Below are 24,900 nucleotides of genomic sequence, written 5' to 3'. Positions count from 1 at the left end.
AGCGGCTGGCCGCCAGCGATGGCGTGTGTGCGTACGTGTGACACCGTCATGTGCCCCTGGCACCGAATTCACCGTGTCATGTGAGGCCCTTTACGTTTCCTCACAGATTTTATTTGTCCTCGTTGGACAAGCAAGCTAGCAGTGACAGAACGCACTCGAAGTGAACGAAACGTGAAGAAATTTAATTTTGCTTTGTCTGTAGATTGTTTGTTTGTTTGTTTGTTTGTTTTGTTTTTTAAGCTTTTTGGAGCCCAAGGGCCTGGTAGCACTCATATGCTTGCCAGGTATTGCAATATTATTTTCTTTTGTCTATTTATTTTAACTGATTTTTAAGCCGTTGAAGTTTTCCATTATCTCTTTTTCTTGCTGAAAGTCCTGTTCAGAATACAGCTGTCAGCAAGCTGACCGGAAAATGGAAATCTAGTGAGTAACCCCTGAAACCTCTATTCTAATGTAGATTTAAAACAAGGCATGAGTGTCACCTAGTGTAACAGTTGTCTTCGCTGGTAAGAATAGGAGAAGCGTCATCTCTGGAAACTTCAGTTTGGGGACACAGTTCTCATTTTTTCTTGCTGAATTCTGCCAGTAGAGGGTGGAGAGTAATTGAGCAGCCTCAACCTCCATATATAAACACAACAAAATTAGGTAGCTTAAGTTCTTTGTGGCTTAAGCAATTTTATTGTGGTGAATATTTGAGTCTGAATTTTCTTCTGAGTGTTGTGCTTGCTGTTGCGGAGTCGCTGGGAGCTGTTGCTTTCACTCGGGCAGGTTTTAGGACATATGTGAAGGAATGTCAGAGCCTATAGGGAATGGGGGTGTCGGGGCCGCCCTGTGCAATGCTGAATTTGAATATTGAATGTTATTTCTTGTTTTAATTCTTGCTATTTTTACCCCGTTCTTTCTCTGCTCTCTCGTATCAGTCTTCTCATTCTCTTATCCTGCTTTGATCTTTCCAGAACTGCTGTTTTGGAAATGTCATGGCTTTTGTGATAGCTTGACTATATATAATTTTGAAATATTTAGTACAGTAACACCAAAAACTGATGCTACATCAGTCGTAATTGAAAGTTTGAAAATGGATTCCAAAACAGAAGCAAGGTAGGCTGTGTGTTGCTGTGCAGATCCCTTTGCTCTTTAACTTCATGAGCAGGTAAATGAACAGTCAGTAACTCACCATGCCGTTCGTGTCATATACACTTTTTTGTGGTATGTGGCAGCAAGTTGCAGGACAGTTAGGCCTTTAATAACAGAAACGTGTGCACATTCTGAAATGCATGATTCATAAATTTTCTCCAAAGTGTTGAGAGTGATAGATTTACTGACAGTCTCTTTAAAAGCAGATATTCATGGCCCAATCCATGCATGGTTTTAAAATTCAGCTACCTTCAATGAATGCAATAAATTTGGCATGTTGTCATAGAGATGACTGCCGAACTAAATAAATAGTAATAAGACGAGCGTTCGAAGTGGAAGTTTAGTCAGCTGTTTTTATTGGCATAGGATTTTTTTCTGCAGATGTCTCCCATGATGGAAAATGTTGTAGTGAAAACTGTGATAATGTATTAGTGATTTATTGCATTAATTTCAGGCGCAAGAAGATGCGGAGAAGCTTCGTTCAGTTGTGATGCCTATGGAGAAGGAGATTGCAGCTCTAAAGGAAAAACTGACAGGAGCTGAAGAAAAAATAAAAGAGCTGGAAGCATCCAAGGTGAGGTGGAGTTTAATTGTGTCCCAATTTGTATCTTGCATCATGGTAGCTTGATGCAGGTAAGCGATGACAAACTTTCTAAAGAGAAAAAGTGGTAATACGAAGCTTCTCACGCACGATATATCTCTTCTCCTGTAGTGCAAAGAACGTATTTGGCCTACTTATGCTGTGTTTCTGTTTTTAGAGTTGGGTAACGTGTATATCATCTGTACTTAGCTTTAATTGCGTAAGTTCAGCTCTACTGGAAATAAAAGGGAAAGAGAAAAGCTCTAGAAAAATAGCTTTGTTTCACCTCTCCAACAGATTAATGTCAATTAATGTTTCATCTCTCCTTAGATTAATGTCATGCTTAAAGCCACAGAAAGATTTGCATTTGGCACAACTTTTTAATCTACTTCCCTCCAGCATCTGCTATATTTCATTTTCTAATCCTGGGCATAAAACTGAGGCAATATGACCAGAATTTTGTGCGTCTTTTATTGATTTCTTGGCAGCAACTTCCAGTATCCCTTTCTATGAATCTGAGCTTTCCTTAAAGTATAAGAGATTTACCCAGCATTTCTGTATCCTTCAGGTGTCTCAGAAACCCTGTTTAGCTTTCTTATCAGCTGTGGAAGGTAACTAATATCTGCGATTAGTGTAAGGTAGTTGCGTTTAATGTGCTGTTTTATACAGAAAGAAGGATAGCTTTTATAATGAATATTTTATCTTGAAAATCAAGTATGCTGAAATTACAAAATAACCTAGTATTTGGGTGTTTTTCCTTGTGGTCTTCTGGCTCACATTCTTTTAAAAGATAATCCTAATAGATGCTCATCACTTGCTCAAATTCTTTCTCTTGTTTTCCCTATTAGTTCCACTTGGAGGTCTGTCTGGGGTTTGAGGGAGGAGCGTAACAGTCTTGACAATTTTACTATATTGATTGACAGGCCGTGCTGGAGCTTTTTCCCTTCTTCTCGGTAGATTTGTTATGCTAATCCATTTTCATTGCAAGGCTGAATTTGGGCCAGGGGAGAAGATACGAATCCTTTCTTTTCTTGTGCTCAACTCTCTCCTCTTTTTTTCTTTTCTTTTTTTCTTCACAGCAGTCTGGAACTTTCCCATTAACTCTAGTTTTAACATCTTAAGTTGCTCTTATCTCCCTCTTCCATTATAGGCAAGAACTATCTGAGTAGAACTGACTGTTTCAGGGCCAGGAGTTTTGTTGGTGTCTGTCAGCCCTCTAAAATCTGAGCATGTCACTCAATGGGATGAGTAAAAGAAAAGCACAAGTCTCTTGAAAAAGAACAGATGTTTTATCCATTTTTTTGAGATTTTGTGTGTTTTCTTTCTGGGTTTGTTGTTGTTTGTTTGTTTGTTTGTTTTTTAAAAGGTCCACTTTGGACAGTGATTCTTACCAAAGAAAATAACTTCACACCCTTAATTGTTACTTGCAGTCAGTTCTATTTCATTATTGCTCTTGTCTAGAGTTCCCAGTAGTTCTATTTCTGTCGCCTTTTTAGCTGAATTGGAAAGAATTGCTATTTTTTATCTAGCAAGGAGATGCTGGTCCAGCTTTTCTGTGTATCCCTGCCCTCTTTTCTCTTTTTAAACACACAGGTAGTTGGGAAGTTGTTAAAGTGCTTTGATCAATGGCACTATAAAAATGCAAGGTATTATTTTGATTTGTATTATTAGACTGGTATGAGGACTGACAGGTTGTGCGGAATGAGAGATACCTTTGACTTTTCTGTTGATCGTGATGAAATCCCTCAGATCTGCTTTGAGTCGTGCTGTGTTGTTTTTCAGTGTCAGGTATTTAGCTGGATCTGTGAAACAATGCATTTCTTTTGTTTCCTGCAAGGCTGTTCCAGCCTTCCCAAGGGTGATTCTTTGAGTCTGATTTCTCCTTTCAAAGGCTACCAGGCTTGCAGGCAGAAGACTTAGGCTAACAGACTTGCAGACAGATACTATCCTAGGGCAGGGGAAGCTGTCCCCACCATTAATGCCAAATTAACACGGAAGGATTATCCTAGAATTCTGAATTAGCATCTGTGGCTTCAGGCGGTGTTGAGAAAGATGAAGAACAACTCTGTGGAGCCAGTCAGGAATTGCCTGAAGGCTTTCACTTCTTTTAAAATAAAAACTCATGTGATTCCTGACTCAGAAAATCATAAAACTCTGTAGGACCATAAAGAAATCCCTTGGCCAGTTCCATGCTCCAAGATGGGATCCATCTGTACATCCATCATGTTTGACAGACATTTATGTAGCCTTATCTTAAAAGATTTCCAGTGGAGATTCTCTAATCTCTGCAGGCCTGTTGTTCCAGTTCTTTGTTGGCTTTGCTGTTTAAAAAAACAAAGCAAAACCCAAAAGCTTCCTAATGTGTTTCCTCACTCTTCCTTACTGCAACTGCTTTTTATCCTGTCCTCCATGGACAGATTTTCCTTTCCTTTTGCAGCAATCTTCCATGGGTTTGAATGTTTTTTTTTTCTTGCCTGTCCTCCAGTTTTCTCTTGTCTTAGGCTACATCCCTGGTTTAGTTCTATCTTGCCTCATAGTCATGTTTTCTAACTATTGTCACACTGTTCTGAACTGTCTCCACATCCTCTTTGGAGGTGTAAAACCCCAAACCAGATACAGTAATTCAGCTGTTGCCTTATCGGTGCTGCTTAAAGGACTACTTCGTTGTCTGTTGTTCTTGGATAGTAGCCTCCTTACCACCTCTGTGCGTGGTGCTGTTGTTGTTGTGATCTAACTGCTGAAGCTCTCAACATACTTACATGTTTGATTTAGCAGAATTTTAATGAGTAGATAATTTAATACAAGTAGTACTTGCTCACTGGTCGTTGAATATTCGTGATTCCTAGAAATAAACTTGTGCGTGGCATCTGTATGTTACCCAAACAGGAGGCACTATAATTTGTAATAAAAAGGAAATGACTGAGAGTGCCCTCCACTGAGATGGTTTTTCCTCTCTTTATTCAGGTTAAAGAATTGAACCATTATTTGGAAGCTGAAAAGTCATGTAGGACAGACTTAGAGATGTATGTGGCCGTTCTCAATACTCAAAAATCAGTCCTGCAAGAAGATGCAGAGAAGTTACGGAAAGAACTGCATGAAGGTACCTATCTCATGATAATCCTTTTGACATTCCTACACTGAGGATGCAAGAAACAAGATAGCTGTTTATTCTCTTCTGATTTCTTCTCTGAGTTGGATTGAAAAATGTAGTGTGGAAAAAAAAAAAGAGTAATTTAAATGTAAAAGCTCTTGAAATGTTAATAGAATAATTGACTTTGGTGTCCTCTTATGAGAGAGAAAAATAAACAAATCCATTCCCTCCAAGGGTGATGTTGAGAATCAGAAATTCATGGTATTGCAAGCTTCATTCTTATTAAAGTGATTTTGCTGGTCTCCTTATTTATGTAGAATTATTAGCATTATTTCCATAAGACAGTCTAGCAAGGATTTGCTTCCAACTCTGGAATATGTCAATTGTGAATGCCTGGTGAGGGAATGGATGTGTCAATGTATTTGCATGCCAGTACAGCACAGAATCACTGTAGAGGAACGAAAAGCGGAACGTTCTGCTGAAATAAATAGGAACTTACAAGGCATCATTTTAAGAAGGACAATAAAAAACAGACTATTAGAATTTATGAACAAAGTTACAATGTTAGTCTGCTAATTGAAAAATCATAAGTTATAATATATCCCTATTCCCAAGCCAGGTTTGGGAATTACAGAAATGTCATATTTCATCCTAAATAGGCGTTGAACAAAGCCTGACTGTTTCTGATTAGAACAATAACTACTTTTATTCATGAGGATGCTTCTCTTTGGAAAAGAGGTTTAAAAAATGTTTGACTCTTTCTCTTCTTGAATAGTCTGCCATCTCTTAGAGCAAGAACGACAACAGCACAACCAGTTGAAACACACATGGCAAAAAGCCAACGACCAGTTCTTGGAGTCTCAGCGTTTGCTGATGAGGGACATGCAACGTATGGAAATAGTTCTGACCTCTGAGCAGCTCCGACAAGTTGAGGAACTGAAAAAAAAGGATCAGGTTACTTGCTGCTTTCCTCTCTCTTGTAGAAAAAGACTGTAGAGTTGTAATGGTCTGCCAGGTTCTGAAAGCACATGCTAGAGACGAGAGAACAGATCATAGTTTTAATTTTATTCTTAACTAGGTTAAGTGTTAATAGTTCCAAAAAATGACAGCTAATGATTTTAATAGAAACTGTCTATTTGTACAAATATTTCAATATTCATATATATAGTAACTAAAAAAGTAATGTTGCTAATATTGTTAAATGAAAGGTTAATAATATCCAGAATTTAAGCTTGGAAGAAGAAACGTTTTTCTGTGATGCAAAAGAACTGGGTTAAGGATATTAGGATGGCAAGTTTCACTTCTAGGTTTTTTTTCTATATGTACCTTGCTCAGGAATAAACTAAAAGAGTTTCATAGTAATTTCTCTTACACAAGTGATTGTGTACATGCTTTATGACTTACTATTCTTTGATGTCTTTCTTCTTGAGTCATTTTGTGTATCTTCTATTGCATTGCTTAGTGTGATCAAGGTACTTTTTCTTTTCACATTTGGTTTTAATGTTCATGCTGGTATAAGTGAGGTCATTAGTGGTGCAAGCATGTTAGGTGATATACAATAGCTAGTGTAACCAACTATTTTTATTGTTACCTATTTGGTAATTCCTTTAATGAGAATTTTGAACTAAATAAGTAGTATCTTTTTTTGAATAAAATTATTCTACAGCATGAATCAGCAACTAAAAGTGAAAAATAAGTTCTCCTTTAGATCAGCGTAGAGGCATACATGCCTTGTGAGATGAATACTAGCTTTTCAACCAAGTGAATCCTTCCCAGTGTCGTCTTTGAAGCTTAGCTTATCTTGAAAGCTAATGTCGTGGCTGCTAAGACAAAAATGAATCCTGCTTATATGCTTTGTCCATTGACCACTGACTTCTAGGAAGAAGATGATCAGCAGAGACTTAGCAAAAGAAAGGAGCAGAAGCAAAAGGATTCAGATGATGAAACGAAAGCTTCATGTTCTCTAACCCATGAGGAATCCCTTACTCAGTTTTCTAATGAAGAGGTAAAACAATTGAATAGTTCAAAGCAACTTTGAATAATTTTGCATTCTTCAGGGTGTTCATTATAAAGACAAATGGAAACTTAATGTCCTTTATTCTCTACAGTTTTTAATTCTTAATAAGCAATTAAATACTTTTTTTACACTTGAATACGTAAATTCTAATAAAGATTGGAAGACAATACTTTAATACCTTCTGAGAGGTCCAGTTAAAAATTATAACTTACCTTCTGCCTTGTGGATATTAATTGTTGTTAATGTCTGTTGGGATTTATAACCACTTCATAACACACCTGAACCTTCAGAATTAAATCTGTTAAATCTGAATGTTCAGCAAGTGTATTGCAGCTAATTGCTAATCTGCCTGTAGATATCTGTTTTGAATTTAGGCTGATTAGACTAGTCTGTGGTCACTGACTGCTAAGTTAGGTAGTTGCTTAGCATGTGTAAATTAGCACTATTTTGTGTGTGTGTGTGTGCACACACGTGTGCTAAGCTACAGCCAGCTGTGCAAGTTGAGGTTTTTGGCCATGTAAGTTCAGCAGCCAGAAATAAGCTGTTTTAGCCAAGCCAGAAGCCGGGGCTCAGCACCAAGTTTTTGCTGAAGCTGCTTGTGCTGTATTAGTAAACTCATTATAACAGCCAGGAAAATTGATACTGCTGGATGTCATTAGCAAGCCGTTTTTGTGTTGTAGAAAGTCATACACTTGGTCAAGATGAAACTGTATGTGAGAATTTGCCTTAGCTTTTCATTTGTGAAGAAACAAGTCCAGTGAGCCTGCAGCTTGGACCGTGGGAACAATGTCAAAACTGGCAGTTATTTCTCCTTTTCCAATGTGTTTTGCCTGTTTATCTGATCATCTGACAGGTTCCATTTTGGTTTTGTAGCTCCAAGTGGGGACAAATAAATAAAAACAAACTCAGTTTTGTGCTGTAGAGGTTCGTGTAAGCCTCAGGAGATCTGAGAAGCTGCAGTGTGAACTGAATGTTTGCCTATTTTGTTTATCCTTTTTAAAGGAAAATAATGTATATATTCCAGAATCTGGCCTCTATTGCTTATCAGTGATTTGTAGCAGGTTATGATGCTCTTTCAGAACTAGTGCAGAATGCAGAAAGAAGTTCAAAATTGTAACTTCTAAACATAGCTGAGATTTGTTTCTACCCTTTATCTTATAGCAAGGGGATACTACTTTCTTTCTCTGTTTCAAATACTGTGTTGAATACTAACAACACTTCTGCATCCAGATATGCGAACGAGAGCCTTTAATAGGGAACCAAAGGCTTGTCTTCCCACATTTGCTTTAATCTCAGTTCCTGGGACACGCTTTACTCTCTTAAGCACTACATTTATTTAATTCTAGGAAGTATACACAATGGAATATTTTACAGTTAGAGTTAGGGTATAATTTCCAGAGTGGCTTTGTCTTTGTCTGTGAATTTGTTTTTGGTTGCTATTTATGACCATTTTTAGCTGTACAGAATGTGTTTTACAGGAGGTAATAAATCGTATTATCAGTCATGTCTTACAGTTTGTCATACTTTGGCTTGTAAGCTGCTTTGAACATATAATTGGCTTTCCAGTTTGCAACTACAAACATGATTTAACTGTATCGTCAACCGTTGTTGTCCAAAGATGCAGTTGTCTGCAAGTTCCTATTGTTTTCACTTGTTTTTATGAACTACTTCAACATGTATATTTACATTTTAAAATACTTGTAATAATTCCATGCCTGAAAAAAGATGCTTAAAGTAAGGCATTTCCACAACAGTCATAATAATTGCATACTATATAATTATGAATTATAAATATATAAATATAAATATATAGAATAATACATCATTATAATGTTTAATCTGTCTGTTACATTCAAAGTTGGTGTTTAGTTTTTCAGTAATTCCTGTGAAAACTTGAGACAGAGTTAAAGCTCAGATCTGTAAGTGTGGGCATGCTATTAAATACAATTTGAAATCTGTGATTGAAGACAGAGTAACAAAGAATGGATTTTTTTTGTGTCTTATTCAGTAAAATAACTGCTGTTCTTTTGTATATCTGCACTGAACTTAAAAATTTGACTCAGATATTTTTCTTGCTATATTTCAAAATGCCCCCAAAACCAGACTCTTGTAGTTATAGGACAGAAAAAGATTCCTTATTTTAAACACCTGCATGGATGTGCTAGCCACCTGCTAGTCTGTGCTGGACCTACTTCTGAATGTAATATTTTTATATATTTAGACTTTGCATGTCTGATGGCAAAACAATCACACAAGAGGTTGGAAGGTGTTTTGAAAAGTGTCTTATACTTTTTAAATAAAGCATTACTATTCTGTTTTTCAGTGCAACAAGTAAATAAAAAAAATAGATTGAGACTTGTGTTCCTTACACAAGTCACGAGACAGTTAGTATAGCTTTTGGTATTCCCGCTGCCTAGTGTGCTTTTCTGTTTAAGCCCAACCTTTCCTCTTCCGTTTTCTTTTATGTAACAATGATCTTTTAAATGTCATAAGAAAATATTTCTTTCTCTTAGGATATTTTGTCAGATAATCATAACAGAAGAAAGAAATAGAAGAAGAATATTCACCTGTCAGTATAGAGCAAATACTAAATGCATCATTTTTCATTTATGATGGGTGTTATGGTCATCTTCTAAACACCCTTCTGGAAGTGGAATATTTGCCTTCTGCTGTGTAGATCATAGTTCTAAGAGTCATTTTGCAAATCTCTCCCTTCTTTAATGGAAGAAGTGCCTTGCTTTGAATATTGAAAGAGATGTAAGGTAACTGCTTCCTTGCCAAGTGAGCTGGCAGCAAAGCACGTTCTTACCAAAGCACTCTTAAAAGAAGACTTTTTTGTTTGTTTTTTTGGAAGTTGCAGCTGGTAGATTTCAGTTCTGTATCGTTTTCTCTGCCGTCTTAAGTTTAGTGATCAGATGTTCTTACCAAAGCCAATTTAGACTTGCAGTTATCATGTCTGATCCTTAGTGTCCAGCTATGTGTCCATTTATACTGCGCTTCTAGAACAGAGTATGTAAAGTTTTCTTCTGTGTTTTTCAATTCCAGGTGCATTTAAATAGCACCCATGGCTCAGTCCATTCATTGGATGCAGACTTGCTTCTGTCTTCTGGTGAGTCTTTCAATAAAACGGATAATGATATGTTTAAGGATGGACTACGGAGAGCACAGTCAACAGACAGTCTGGGGACATCTGGATCTTTACAGTCCAAAGCTTTAGGATACAACAACAAAGCAAAATCTGCTGGGAACCTGGATGAGTCAGATTTTGGACCACTCGTTGGAGCAGATTCAGTGTCTGAGAACTTTGATACGGCTTCGCTTGGGTCTCTGCAAATGCCAAGTGGGTTCATGTTAACCAAAGATCAGGAAAAAGCAATCAAAGCAATGACACCAGAGCAAGAAGAGACTGCTTCCCTTCTTTCCAGTGTTACGCAAGGGGTAGAAAGCGCTTACGTATCCCCTAGCGGTTACCGCTTGGTTAGCGAGACGGAGTGGAATCTACTGCAGAAAGAGGTGAGTGGGCAGCGCGTGTCCGCTGTGGTCACTGGCGGTGTTAGGCGAGGGCCTGGCAGGCGCAGCCTTCGGTCTTGCAAATCTGAGGTGAGGGGGGAAGAAGATGGGAGAAAACAAGGAGAAAAATGGGAATCTAGGAAAAAGAAATTGTAGTGCAACTGGGCTGGCTAGGAAAAGGTGCAGAGCTAGCAGTGCTGTTCTGTGCACCCCGTGTATTTACGGAGGATTATGCATGGAGTGCACTTGAGAAGTGAGCAACCAAGATATGCGTAACGTCAGGCTGCTACCGAGCAAGCTTCAGAAAATTGCCAGGGACTTGCTTCGTAAGAAACCAATTTTTGAGAGCAGCAGGCAGCAGGCTAGACTTAACGCTGTGCCAGCGTCAGTCCCTCTCTGTACGAGTGACCACGGAAACTTGCTTCTGAGTGTTCTGCCTGTCAGTTCTTCAGTAGCTTTATGTGATGCCAGTTCAAAACCTGCTTTTGGTCTTTTGCTGAAGAGAGAAGCATTATGTGGCTCCTGCACTTACTGTTTCAGAAGAAGAGAGGCCAAGGAGTAATAAAAAAAAGGTGGGGGGTGGCAGGGAGGAAGGTAACATTATCAGAAATGGGTGAAAGGGAAGAAAAGGTGAAAAAGAGGAATGTAGGGATGCAGGTGGGAAAGGAGGAGGGGTGGCAAGGGATGGATGGAGTGGAGAACTGAATATTGATGATATTTAACTTCTCAACTTCCCGGAATTCACCCTGTCTGCAAAGATCTCTCCAAACCTGTTGTAAAGTTGCTATTTTTTTGTGTTGCTACTAGTCTATAATGTCAAGAGAGGTAAGGGAGGTAAACTACAGTGTAGCGATCTCCGAGCGGAGTTAAATGCTCGACTCTTGAGTGCTTCCTTGCCCTGTTGACATTTGGATGCCGTTTCACTCCAGCCCTTTCTCAGAATCCGTGGAAGAAACACACTGCTTCCCACGTATTTCTGGAGGCAGGAGTACGGGCAGGGCATGCGAATGCCGCTCTGTGTGGGAGGAACATGGAGTGGCAAAAAGGGATTCCAGCTCGGACCCGACTCAGAGCTGTAGCTTCGGAAAAACTTCCGTTTGTTCCCTTAGCCAAAACTATTACGTTTGCAAAACGGCGGCTGGTTTCCTCTGCATTCTCTGTCGTCGTTGTCCCCCCAGCCGTTTTTGCTGCCTGTCTGTTGGGGTGGTTTTATTTTCTTTTGCCCGTCTCTATTCTTTCCCTTTTTCTCTTTTTCAGTGCAGATCAGACTGAGTCAGACCAACCGTTTTTCTAGCTGATTATTCAGTGTCTGATACTGAGCAATACTGGAAGAGGGTATTAAAAAAGTAAATAAAGCTTGATGGCGGCTGTAGCACAAAATTAGTAAATGTCATTGCAAAAATGTTCAAAGCTCAGTTATAGGGAGAAAAAGATTCTGAAGAAAGTCCTGACCTGGTGAACTGACTTTCTTTTTAATTGATTTGTGCTGATTAAAAAGCTCTGTGATACTGTATATAATTTGACTTGTAGTAGAATATAATTGCATGAAAAAATGCTACAGCTTGTTGAGATCTCTTCTCCAAGATGTCTATTTCTATACAGACAATTAAGTACTATATTTCAAAAGGACACACTGAATGGCTTGATAAACTCTTGCGTGTCATGGCTTATTGCTCTTGTGCTAGTAGTGGGATTTATGCCAGGAAAAGCTGATTTACAGCATCTGATTTACATTGCCCTTTAGTTTTAGAGTGACTTAATCTTACTGTTACGTGATTCTGCCACTGCCTTTTATCCATAATACTTTGTGCTCATACAACACACCTGAGAGTATATAGCACTCCTGCATTCCTTAGAAAGTTTGTGACCCTTATGGCAGGTGATGACTCTGTTCTCCAGGTGCAGAACGCGGGGAACAAGCTGGGCAGGCGCTGTGATATGTGCTCAAATTATGAGAAGCAGTTGCAAGGGATCCAGCTTCAGGAGGCCGAGACGAGAGACCAGGTGGGATTTCTCTTCCAGCTCTAGCAAGATTTTTACAGCTGTAGGAATTATTAAGGATGCAGCAATGAACCATCTGTTGTTTTATTCGTTGGTTCTAATTGAAGGATGTCAACATACATAAAATCTGGATAACTTATGTCATTTTACTGATGTAATCCGATTTGTCAGTGCTTGTTTATGATCATGGACTCTGCATATACATATTTCTTAAATATTTACCTCAGGGAGCGACTTTACATGATGCTATAAATTTTTGCGGTAGAGGCACTGTTTTGTAAAAAGTGTGCTCACGCAGAAGTCAGTATTCTTCATAATTTCTATTCTAAAATGCTTTTCATGCATTAAATTCTACTTTCTTTGATACTGCGAGAGTTATTAACAGCGAAGGAAAAACTAGAGGATCTCATCCTAGCAGCATAAAATGACCCTAAAGTATCGGAGGGTCTGTTCCCTACCATGTATTGAACCATCTTCAGAAGGGTAGGAAAGGCATGGGTCACATTCTGCTGCAAAGTCAGTGACTGGAGTCTTTACATGGTGATGGTCCGGTACAATTTGAGGTCCTGTGTTTCCTTACAGGTACAATCTGTGACGCAAGGTGTTTCTTTCAAAAGAAAAATAAAGGAGCTTTTGGGTTGCAAAGGGTTTGGAGGGATTTGTTTTGTTGTTTGGAGATGGGATATGGGGTGGGTTATATTTATGTTCAGGGAGTAAATATCCTCCCTCCCACCCCAAGAATGGAAAGTTAAATTGTTTTGTTGTAACACCACAGGTGAAAAAGCTGCAGGTGATGCTGCGGCAAGCTAATGAGCAGCTGGAAAAAACAATGAAAGACAAACAGGAATTGGAGGATTACATGAAACAAAGTGCTGAGGACTCCTCTAATCAGGTAAAAGCATTCTGTAATAACGTCACTTTTGAATAATGTTTCCTGATTCCTTGTATGTGACATGAACTGTCTGCCGTAGAGGCAACAAAAATGAGAATTAGTTGAGGGTTAGTTGTGCTCCATCTAAGTGGCAGTCTGCCACAGTTTCCAGATAAGTCTGGCATGTTTCTATTATCGTGTTACCCAGTTTTGGTCCTAAAGTTGCATCTCCTGACTCAGTTCTTTTGACTCGGTTGTGACTGTTTTTTCTGGATTGTTTCTTTCATTTTGAACCCTGTCAGTTTGATGTCCAAGCCATGTTTCTCAAATATAATGTCCGGAAGTCAGGTGTCACAATGGCAGAATAAATTTCTTTAGTAATTTACTAAATTTGTGATCCAAGCTGAAGGGTTGTATGGTGTTTTCTGTTTGTTTTATGCTCTTAGACAACCTCCTAGTTCTTCAGCAAGATACCTTTCTCTTAGCTTATTTTATAGCATGCTTAGGATATGGTCTGAGGCCCTTTCAGCTAGGGGTGCTGCTATGTCTCTAGCTTAAGGTTTTGGCAACTTAAAAGACCTGTTTTGCAGACACCTGGAATTGTGTTTGATCTAGAATGTGGTATGCTCTGTTAGATCTGAGACTCCTTTTCTGCTAAACTTGAAATCCATTATGGAGGTGATCATTGGAATTTGAGCAATGCGTGGAAGTAGCCCTGTGCTCTGGATCACTGCGTTGCTGTTCACGCCGCTTAATCACGTCAATATTTGCCGCACAGTTAATGGACTAATGGTGAAGACACTCAGTTAATGAGTATCTGAGTAGGCAGATGATCCAAAATATGCACTAGACTTATGATTGTTTAAAGTGATAGCCAGCTGCAAAGATTTTTTTCAGTCTGGGATGCATCCATAGTTCTCCTAGCACAGTGGAGCCAAACAGTATGTGTGGTAGTCGTAGCTGTAAAGAGGGAGAAAAAAAAAAAAAAAAAAAGTCAGCTTAAGCCTATTAAAGATCACAATATTGGGGAAATACTTTACACAAGACTTTCGATTTGCTTCTCTTGAGCTGGAAGACTTTCCTTTTTCTCTCTCATGCAGTATTTTGTCTTACCATTGAAGTAGCAGTCATTAGAGGAAGTCGGTCTCCAATGACATGGATGGGGTTTTCCCCTTGGCTGTAGTAGCATGCTCTTGTTAAGTAATGCTCAATCATGCTGTTAAGCATGCCTTGCTGTGGTATTAACTTAACTGTAAAGTTTCTGGATATCTGTGTTTTCAGTGAAAGGAGTAAAAAGTTACTTTTCTTAAAGAAAATGCTGAAAATTTAGGTAGCAGCTTTACTGTTTCCCTTCAGTGCCTCTGAACTGTCTTACATTTGAGTTTGATTAGAATTAACTGCTTCTTATTTAGGGTTTTCTAAATAGAAGGTTAATATATTATTGGTATAGAATTGTAGTATCTCTTTACTTCTTACTGACTGAGCTGCTTTACTGCTTTACCAAGTAAGCCATTAATGAAAGAAATTTTAGTGGATGAATTTGAAGTTTCAAAGTGTATGTTAGTGATGATAAGGGGGAACAGAACTTCAGTGTTTATCTGTTCTTCAAAATCTGTTTCATGGGCTGTATCTTTATCTGTGTGGATTTTTTTTTGTTTTGTTTTGGTTTTTTTAGATCTCTTCACTCATGGCTAAATGTCAAAAGTCGGAGAATTTCCTCAACGAACTGCAGCAGGCGTTTTCTCAAGCCAAGAGAAGTGTCCAGGAGCAAATGGTAAGACAGCTTAATCCCGAAGATCGCTTGCCAGTGCTGTTTGTCTAACCTTGGGAGCTCGCTGTGTTTGTTAAGGACCGTTTGCCTTGCAAAGCAGCCATGCCTGACCAGAGAGAGCTGTGCATTTTGACAGGTGAAGATACTAAACAAGTGAGCTCTGAGAGCAAGTGCAGAACCCAAAACAGCTCGTAGGCTCTATCTCTAACACTCTTTGCTCTACAGGCTTTGCACACACAGTTTCTTAAAATCTGTTGGTGCTCCTTTCTGCCATATTCCCAAGGAGCTGTTATGGTTCGGGCTCTGCGGGAGAAGTTCTGCCTTTGGAGTTTAGTCTGACATTCTGCCCAAGTCTTTAAACTTAGGGTGGCAAGTATCGCCTCCCGGGAATCACGAGCACCGTACTCTCCCTCGATGCATCCTTCCCATTAAAGCATGGGGCTTGGTCTCTGTAGCCCTCAGCCCGTGGGAGAGCAGCTTCATGACTGGGCAACATCCCTGGAGTAGTGAAGCTTATGTCTTCAGCGACAGCTGTGATCTACCGTGGAATATTTTGAATATATACTTAATGGGTATCGCTTTCGTATTGTGACTACTGGGTTAAAAAAAAAAATTTTGCAGAATCAAGCACTCAAAATGAAGGAATGCTAGAAACAAGCTTTTCTATTTAACCTTATTTTTCTGCATTATTATGCATGCAAGTCTGTTGTCTGGTGATTACAAGATTTGGTAGGGTGGCTTTTGTTTGTTTTATGCCGGGCTCCTTATGTCTGTATGCGTGTAGATTAGTTTGGAGCTCACTAGTCAACTAGTTTTTTCCTCATTTATTATGTACATGTTATGCCCCTTTAGTGTCTTATTTTACCCCAAATCTGAAGACAGAATAAGTTCTCTCAGGGCAGTTTTTTGTAGCATTCATCATTGCAGTATGAAAGAGCTTACAAATGCTAGTTAATATTTTCATCAGTTTGAGATTAATTCAAAGTGTTTTTACAAATCAGATTTCAGAATATCAGCCCTAACACCCAGCTAGAGATACATATGGGAAATTACTTGTTTTAAACTATTTAGAGTATCTTTTAGGAATTATGTCCAAGGACAGGAATAGAACCTCATTTTCTAGGGCAGAACCAAGTCTAACTTCCTGAGAGCAACTCATTCCCCTCTCTATTGGGATCAAGTTTCTTCTTTTTTCCCTCTCTTATGCCTTATGCAGCAGGGTGGGGAGTAAGAGCATTCATCAAGGGATCAACTGTTTTGACCGATGTTTTCCTCAAAATACAGTGAGAGGCAGATACCTGACACTGAGAATTTGAGATTGAATGTTTAAGGTTTTTCAATAAACTGATCTTACAGCTGAGTTGCTGGGTGATCTTAATAAATAGTACTGCCCGCTCCAGAAACCACATTTAATTTTTTTCCCTGCCTTCATGAGCGCAGCTAGCTAATGGATAGATATGGAAGAAAACTGGGAGATACAACAATGCCGTATTTATAGTTTTCTTTCTCTTGTCTGCCTGTACAGTTAAAATTCATCTTGATTTTTATTTCTGGTGCATAGACCAGGCTAAGGAGAGGCCAGATTGTGTTGATCCACAAAGCCATTTTGTTTCCCTTCTTTATAAAAAGTATTAATTCACCAGACTTCTGAAAGCTATGGCAGCAAATGTGATAAATGGGGCATGAAAAGATCTGACCTGAAGTGAGAATTTATGCATTTTTTTTTTTCCATTGAAGGCTGTCCTGACACAGTCAAGGGAGCAGGTTTCAGAAGAGCTGGTGAGACTACAAAAAGATAATGAAAGTCTTCAAGGAAAACACAGCTTGCATGTGTCTTTACAGCAAGCTGAAGATTTCATTCTGCCAGAAGCCACAGAGGTAAAACCTTTAAAAATCATTAACTATTAACACAATAAAGCATGTGACCAGGACTCACTGGAAGAAGCTTCTTTAACAAAAAGCTGACTCACAGTGAACAATAATCCAGATTTAACCCTGTAAGTCCGTGAGGTACAAAAGCAGCTGTCCGATCCCACCAGTGATTGCGAGCAGTGCCGTGAGCATGCTCCAGGGTATGGACAGATAATAAAACAAATGAGATATCATGGCCTGACAGCTGATCTCTTGTCAGCTAACTGCCGGCGTATCCCGGTTCAGCTAGTTTAAGCTGTATTTTGCAACTGGGCGCACAATTGTTCTCTCACTGCAGCTTCACTCTAAGTGTTGATTCAGTAAATTAAGTCCATGACCTTAATTTCTGTCCTGACCTTACAGTTAAGAACCATTAATAATCCTGAGTCCTGAATAATGGTAAGCCTTGTCATCCTTTCCATGCCCGCTCCCTTGCACTCAAGCACGTCAGGTGTAAAAGCGTGGAAGCAAGGGCAGGTCCTAAGCCTGTGGAGATACGGATCTTTACAAGCTCTTTGCTTACGATAGCCAAGCAAAACATTAGCAATTCTGTTTTAAAACCTTTCTGGATGCAAGATCTGGTATGCTAGGACAAACCTTGGGGTAATATAACTTTGTCTTTGTCTTGCACGTTGGAAAATACAGTATTGTATTTATCTGAAGATCCTGCAGTAACACAAACTCTTATTAATCATTGATTCAGGAGCTCCGTGAGCTGATTTTAAAATATCGAGAAGACATAATTAGCGTGCGGACAGCAGCAGATCACCTTGAGGAGAAACTTAAGGCGGAGATTTTATTCTTAAAAGAACAGATTCAAGCTGAACAATATTTGAAAGAAAATATAGAGGAAACTCTACAGCTGGAAATAGAGAACTGCAAAGAGGAAATAGGTGAGCAGGGGATAAAACAGTCTCAAAATAGGAATATTAGAAAGTAGTAAGATAATTGAAGATTTTAGTGATAGAATAAATAGCTTTATCTGCATTTATCAAAAATGTCCTTTTTTGTTAAAAGGTGCAGCCAGACTGTGCAGCTGAAAACAAAAGTACAATTATTTATTTCCCTTTGATGTACCTTTGATGTAGCATACATTTAATTCTCCTTTAAATATTAACAGAAATAAATAGGAGCTGTCCTGTTTATTATCCTTTTCTTGCATTCAAGCTTTAATATTTTTGTTTTTCAGCTTCCATTTCTAGTTTAAAAGCTGAATTAGAAAGAATAAAAGTGGAAAAGGAGCAGGTAAGGAGTCCTTTCACTGTGTTTTTGTGTGTGTGTTTAAACAAAGACAATAGGATTCTTTTTTTCTGTAATCTAATGTCCTTCTATAACCTAAATATTAGGTTACCTAATAATATACCTAATAATCTGTAACCTAAATATCACCTTTGGCCATTTCTCTCCAGCTTCAGAAAGAAAAAGCTGGAGAGAGAGACAGAGATTATTTGAATGTCTTTCTAAGTATTTTTAAGCCCTGGGAAAGATATTCAGGCTGGATGCTTCCTGTACAGGGGGACTGTGTGAAATTAAAGTGTCAGTTTTTTGTTTTTTTTTTTTTTAATTATGCAGTTGGAAAGTTCTTCACAGGAAAACCTACAGCAGCTGGAGAGTCTGCAGGAAACAAAAAACACTCTGGAAGAGCAGCTGAAGAAGGAGACAGCAGCAAAGGTAGCTGTGGTGTCTGGCTATTAAGTAGATATGCATCTTTGATGATCAAACTAGTGGTCAAAGAGTATTACTACATAGGAATGGAAAAGGAAGCTTTTGAATGTTAGCTAATATTCTGACAGTGCAATGGTCACCTGCAGTAGTCACCATGGGGTGCTGCCGAAATCTCTATCCCAGTCCCTGTGTATTTGGATTTGTAAAGCAGCAGATCTGAACTGTTGCTGCTTTGATTATCTGTTCTGGTTTGGAGACGTCTTCCAAAGTTAGGCTTCAGTAACATTTCTGCATATAAAAAGCTTCCTGATTAACCAAACTCTGCTTTGAATCCCTTGAGACTTTTGAATAAATGGTATTTTGCTTTTGCTGTAGGAAAGAGCCCTACTCAGGCAGTTGGATGAATTAATTGTGGTCTGATTTTCTCTCTCTCTCTCTCTCTCTCTCTCTGCTTCCCCCCCCCCCCAAGGCATTTTTTGACTAAAACTCAGACAGCAAGATAATTACATTTTCACCAGTAGATTACTTCCCTCCATCTACTGTCAGGCTCTGTTAAAACTCAGAAATCTGCTGGGGAGGGGGTTGAGGTCCTTAGAAGACAATGTACTTTTTCACGTTTTAACCAATTTAATCCTGACTTGTCTGCTGGGCAGTAGCCCCTATTTTGCAGTTAGGAAAACTGAGGCAGAGAGTGATTGCTTTAACTTCTTGCCAGGAGTCTTGAGTATAACCAGGCATCCTCATTTCTAATATCATGCTTTAATCAGTTTATACAAGCTTCTCTTCTCTTTTTTGTGTTCAGTATAAGTATAGCCTAAAGAATCTGTTTGTCTTCAGGCAAACCTTGAACAGCTGGTGTTTGAAGAGAAGAATAAAGCTCAGCGGTTGCAGACTGAATTGGATGTCAGTGAGCAAGTGCAGAGAGATTTTGTAAAGCTTTCTCAGACGCTTCAGGTAAGGGAAGCGCAATCAGTTTGTAAGGTGCTGCTTCTGTTCCTTTACTTCCTCCAGGGCTGTGTAAACAAGAAATAGGGTTGTAAATTGTTTTATGTCAGTATTTATGAACAATCTTTAGAGTTATTAGCATAATTAACTGATCAGGTATTCCTAGTATAAAATAGTATTAAAGCCTATTGGGCATTTTATTCTGTCTGATTACTTCATTCCAACTCATTCTCATCAGCAAAAATACACACTTACTGTACTAAACAGAATTGTAGAGAGCCATAAGTAACGGTGCCGTGAGACCCCAGCATTTCGCTGTCCATCTCATGATGTTCTTCCAGTATGTCACTTCTCGTAGCAATGCGTCATGGTGCAAATATTTGAGTACAAAGTTAGGAACTTGCCCTGTTTGCTCTGAATATATGAAGCTGCTTCTTCATTTTCTATTTACTGCTTTCTATTTAGAGTATCTAAAAGTCTTATCCTTGCCATTGTTGCTGTTGCTCTCCTTGTATTTCTTCTAAAAAGTAGGAACCTGTAGTTGGCATTGAGACACCATGAGGCAGAAGGAAGGAATTTGGGCAGGGGTAGTCATTGAGGCTAATTTCAGTTTGTCAGGTTAATCCCTCTTTCTGCTGACTATCGAGAGAGCCAAGGGAGAGGCAATCTTGGAAAGAGTGCGGGGTGACTCTCCTCAGGGAGCCAGGTTAGATTCAGCTCATGTTCAGTGTCTCTGTTTTTAAAATTTTCTGTCCCTATCCCCCCTATTTTGCATTAAAAATGCAAATTTTTATAGTCAAGTGTTTCAGATTTATCTGGAAAACAAAACCAGGAACACTGGAGATTGTTTACTAGACAAGAGTTTAGCTGGATGGACGAGAGAGAACTGTCCGCTTTTGTTCTGGCTGTTTCTGGAGAAGTAGGTAGTACAAAGGAGACTATTGAATAGTCCTGGCTAGTGAAATTGCTTCTTGTTTGTCCTTATCCTCTGTCCTTAAAGCACTGCATGGACGGTTAACCATGCAGCTCTTGGAGCAAAAACATGCACGCCGCTTTGAAGATGTGAGGTGCTCTCTTTCAAAATCTGCAAGTACGTTAGTAGACCTACAAGTAAGGGTGGTGTACCCCCGCGTTTTGTCTTTCCTGCTGCTGGGCGGTCACTACAGGTTAGTTTCTTAGGGGCTGGTGGTTTTGGTGCCCTGTGCTAAGACACGCTGAAAGACTAGCTGTTCTAACAAGCCATGGTTTAGGTGCTGTCTCCACTGAGGGTAGTACAAGACCTGCTGCATAATGCACGAGAGGAGAGATTACCATATATCAAATGAGGATTTTGGTTTCTTGATAGCCAGGAAGGGTGATTTCCTTTCCTGACCTTGTCAGTGGAGAGTCTGGGCCCATATCACTTGTGCATGAGGTGTCGACTGGCCAAGGTAGATATCAGCGATGGAGAGGAAGGGCTGAGTGTGGGTAGTGCAGCAGATGAAAATCAATTAACCACCAGTCTGAAATTGTCAACAGAAAGCCTGGATCCTAATGCAAAGAATGTGAAAGTTCAAATCCCCCCCCAGGTTGTGATCTCTTCACGTTCACGTGGTTCTGCTGGGCACTTTTTCAGTGTCTTGAACATAGACATTTATCAGAAAAGCAAGTAACAGGAGTGCGCCTGAAGATGGGACATTTAAAGCTTCCTCCAAAAGCATTTTAACTTTGGTCTCAAGACACCTGAAGGCCTGTGTCAGTTAGGTCTGTACTTGCCTTACGTCCATTCCCTGAAAGTTCACGATGGTTTACCCATCTCCTCCCCGTGCCCTGGGCAGTGTGCTGACAGTGGCTGGTTATTAAATGAAACATGAAACATTAAATAAAACAAATGAAACATTAAATAAGACAGCACCCAGAAATTTATTTTTTATTTTAAACACGCAACTGTCTTCTGTCCTCCTTTCCCCCCATTCTTGGTCTTAAATTTGTACCTCTTGAAGCCCTGCATTTCTCAGCTAATGATAATTTGATACTGCTTCTCCTTGCACAGGTACCAGGGGTTGGCTAACTTTGCCTGCCAGCTCAGGTCAGGTTACAGGTCTATGGTATTGCATCGGTACATTTTACTAGCTCATTGTGTCTTCTGGTTTTCTGTAGGTGCAGCTGGAGCGGATCCGGCAGGCAGATTCCCTGGAGAGAATCCGTGCAATCCTGAATGACACAAAACTGACGGACATTAATCAGCTTCCTGAAACATGACACCCTGATGAGCGAGCTCCAAGGCTGCATTTGGGGTTTTTAACTCATCTTTATAGCAACATTAATTATTATTTAACTCTAACCGAAAGAGCAGAAGACAACAGAGGGGAGCAATGACTAAGTTTTGTTTCTAGAGGGGAGAAGATTTCGTACTGGGCAGGAAGAGAGCACAAGGGTGACTTGCAGTATAGGAAGGAGAACTTTCTAATGGAAACACTAATGAGTGTGGTGTTTCGTGTTCCACTGAGTGGGATCAGTCCTTACGTTCTGAAAAACTTTCCCCTCTTTCAGCCAACTTCGTAACCTAATATAGATTTTTGGAACATTTACCCCTTGTCTTTCCCTCCTTCCTTTTCCCCCCCAGTACTGTGATCAAAGTAGCTGCTGGAAACCATATTGTCCCTCCAAAACATTGAAGAGCAAAGTGGTTGAAGTTTTTCTGTTTGAATAGTCAGTAACAGTATTCAGCTAGCAGAGAGAATGAGGTGTAGAGTATGCTGTATGAATATTTTATATTAAAATATGACTTTATTAGCAGGACACTGGATATTGATCTTATTTCAGTGCTTTTTTTACCATTGACTTTGTGTTGAAGAATCTGAGTGCTGCTGAGATGTGGTGGACATGAGTGAGCTGTGTGTCTCCTGAACAGATAAATGCTAATCCAAGAAAACATAAAAATGTACTGAGAACTTAGCTCCTGGAACTTCTTCCTTTTGAATTCTCATATTTAAAGAAAAGCACAAGAAATGCACTGTTTTTTAATCTCTTTTCACAAATTTAATTTAAAACATGGAATTACAACCGGTGCTTTCCCATCTCTAAAGCTGAGCAGTACCTGTAATCCCATCTTTGTGCAAAAACCCTACGTGTTGTCTGCGCGTTGGCCTGGGGTTTATGCAGGTCTGCTTTCCTGCGGTGGATGGCACCGGACCAGAACTGTCAAGGTAAGATTGTGAATGAAGGAAAGTCAGCTTGACCCACCTCCTTTGGGTCAGTTTAGTAGTACACAAACCAGTGATTGCATTCTCAATCATAGAGCACAAAATGCACTGGAGCTGCATTAATCTGCTGGTTCTAGTTTGAAAAGTACAGTGCATCTCTTACTTTAAAGTATGGTATCATGGTATTGCTCAGAGGTGACTCCTACACTGTCTCTTGTTTCTATAAATATACATTTAAGTTACACTATGTGACACAACAGCAGAGGGAAGAAATGCTTGTGATTGATCAGGTGCTAGGTTTGGGCTTCTTGTTATATAAATATACGGTGTTAACATGACCATTCCTCCTCCTTTTTTTCTGTTTCCTGGAGTTTGATGCACACAGTTGGATGGCAGTGGTTTCTGTCGGGTGGTGGTAATAGTGGTGGTGCAAAGCGAGTTCTTAAACTGGCCTCTCGTTATGACTCAGAAGAAAGGAAACTGAGGCAGCTGCTCAATACTGTCCAGGATTAATAACTTAGACTTGCCTCCGTTGTTTATTTTTCTTTACATACTTGGCTACAGATTTGAAGGTGGCAAAGAAAACCAGAAGCAACAGAAAATGCTCCAAACGGTAATGCATATGACTATTTTTTAGGTGCTTAAATCCTATTTTTAGCAGTGTCAATCCTGCTAATAACATAAAATTAGAACCAGTAGGTCTTGAAGAGGAATGCCTTAAACTGCCAAAAAAAAAAAAAAAAAAAAAGCGCATACGAGCTCAATTGCTTGTCATTTAATGCTAGAATTAAAGCATTTTATTCACCCTAGGAATTAATTCCTTTCATAGTTCTGACACCCGGAAGCCCTGTAATCCCATGTTACTAATGACCAGACTAATAGACGGCAGAGTTGTCATCTTTCAGATGGCACTTAATGTCACTTCAAAGTGAAATTCAGTTAAATGTGGCTTAGGTTCTTTATCAATCAGCTGTTACGGGAATTTTTTTTTAAAATCTTTCTCAATATTTGCTAAACTGTGAGGTGACAGCAGCTGCCTCCTGATGCAGAAAATGAAATACCAGATGTTTTGCATTTAGTTTGTGAATGGATAGGGTCCTATTTTTGTGGATATGCATGGGAAAAATTTAGCCCTTTATTAGGAGCTGTAGACTGAAAAAGCTTTTGCCTATATTCCCTTCCTTCCTGAAAACTAACTCTTAGCTGGTTACTGATACTTAACTTGCGCAGCAGTGTCTTAAAGCAGCCTGTTGTTTTACGGCGAAGCTACAACAAACATATAAATCTCTTCAGCAAGCTGAACACTTGAGGAAATGCACCTGAAGACCTGTGCGGAAAAAGAACTTTTAGCAGGGGCACAGGCTGTCCTGCCAGGGCAAGGGAGCAAGGAAAGCAGCCGTAGGGCATTTCTGCATCCTTTTTGGGTCTAGGTGTCAGTGCCCTTTCTCAGCAGCCCAAGCTTGCCACACGCAGACTTGAACAACCATGGCCTTAGCTGACCATTTCAGATTGTTTTGACCAGCATGGGGTTGGTGTGGTGTTTCCGTAGTGTATCTCTACAAACTGTGTACGTGGCTTTATATTGGTGTGGTACCGTCAGACTGCAAATGGTGGCTGCAAGGTCTCGTTCTGTAGTCCGTAGGGAAAACGGGCGAGTGGGCGATCAGGTTGGGATCATCATAAACGCCATAGCAGCTACAGCAATTGCAGGTTGGTGTTTTGCGTGTGTGTGTGTGTGTGTGTGTGCGTGCGTGCGTGCATGCTTGTGTATTTTCTCAGTGGAAGGAGATGGCCTGTTGGTCTAGTCTGAGGAGACTGGAGGCGTATGTGGTAGGGCATGAAGGGACTCGAGATCTGAACCTAGCTGGAAGGGGCTGTGCTGGCTGCTGTTTTCCTTGCTTTTAAACCAGGCACTGCATGGGGCAGTGGAGTAACTTCTTTTTTGATCTGGAGAGGAAGGGTATACAATTATGGTATGGTTGTTTTCCTTTTTACCACCTTAGTCCATCATACACCCTAACGTCTTTAGTTCTCTTTAAGTACTAGCTATGGCAGTTTTAGCATGGAACTGTAAGAGTGACCTTTTTCAACAACTCATGCACGTTAGGGTTGAGGGTTTGTTTTTGTTTGTGCTTAATTAATAACTAGAAACCTGACTGTTCACAGAAGTGGTGGGAGATGTGCTCACTACAAGCAGCTGTCCTGCTTACCCTGAGGGG

The 24,900-nt window shown here is 39.6% G+C and overlaps 1 protein-coding gene across 4 annotated transcripts in view; it reads left to right on the top strand.

Moving 5' to 3' along the window:
- Positions 1–22,277, top strand: part of RABEP1 (rabaptin, RAB GTPase binding effector protein 1) — a 48,760-nt gene extending 26,483 nt beyond the window's left edge. For 2 of the 4 annotated variants that reach the window (XM_067309433.1, XM_067309430.1), the window contains 14 exons: positions 1,589–1,708; positions 4,679–4,814; positions 5,581–5,759; positions 6,685–6,810; positions 9,868–10,335; positions 12,232–12,336; positions 13,109–13,225; positions 14,880–14,978; positions 16,713–16,853; positions 17,590–17,779; positions 18,076–18,131; positions 18,459–18,557; positions 19,389–19,505; positions 21,636–22,277. In XM_067309433.1, coding sequence (XP_067165534.1) covers positions 1,589–1,708; positions 4,679–4,814; positions 5,581–5,759; positions 6,685–6,810; positions 9,868–10,335; positions 12,232–12,336; positions 13,109–13,225; positions 14,880–14,978; positions 16,713–16,853; positions 17,590–17,779; positions 18,076–18,131; positions 18,459–18,557; positions 19,389–19,505; positions 21,636–21,737 — 2,055 coding nt within the window. In that variant the 3' untranslated portion in view covers positions 21,738–22,277. The remainder of the gene's footprint in view (positions 1–1,588; positions 1,709–4,678; positions 4,815–5,580; positions 5,760–6,684; positions 6,811–9,867; positions 10,336–12,231; positions 12,337–13,108; positions 13,226–14,879; positions 14,979–16,712; positions 16,854–17,589; positions 17,780–18,075; positions 18,132–18,458; positions 18,558–19,388; positions 19,506–21,635) is intronic. The other 2 variants (XM_067309431.1, XM_067309432.1) reach the window with 2 other exon arrangements.
- Positions 22,278–24,900: the final 2,623 nt, after the last annotated feature.

The sequence above is a fragment of the Apteryx mantelli genome, chromosome 22 (assembly GCF_036417845.1).
Source record: "Apteryx mantelli isolate bAptMan1 chromosome 22, bAptMan1.hap1, whole genome shotgun sequence".
NCBI lineage: Eukaryota > Metazoa > Chordata > Aves > Apterygiformes > Apterygidae > Apteryx > Apteryx mantelli.
The sequence above is the reverse complement of the archived record's forward strand: the minus strand, read 5'-3'. Positions and strand labels throughout refer to the sequence as shown.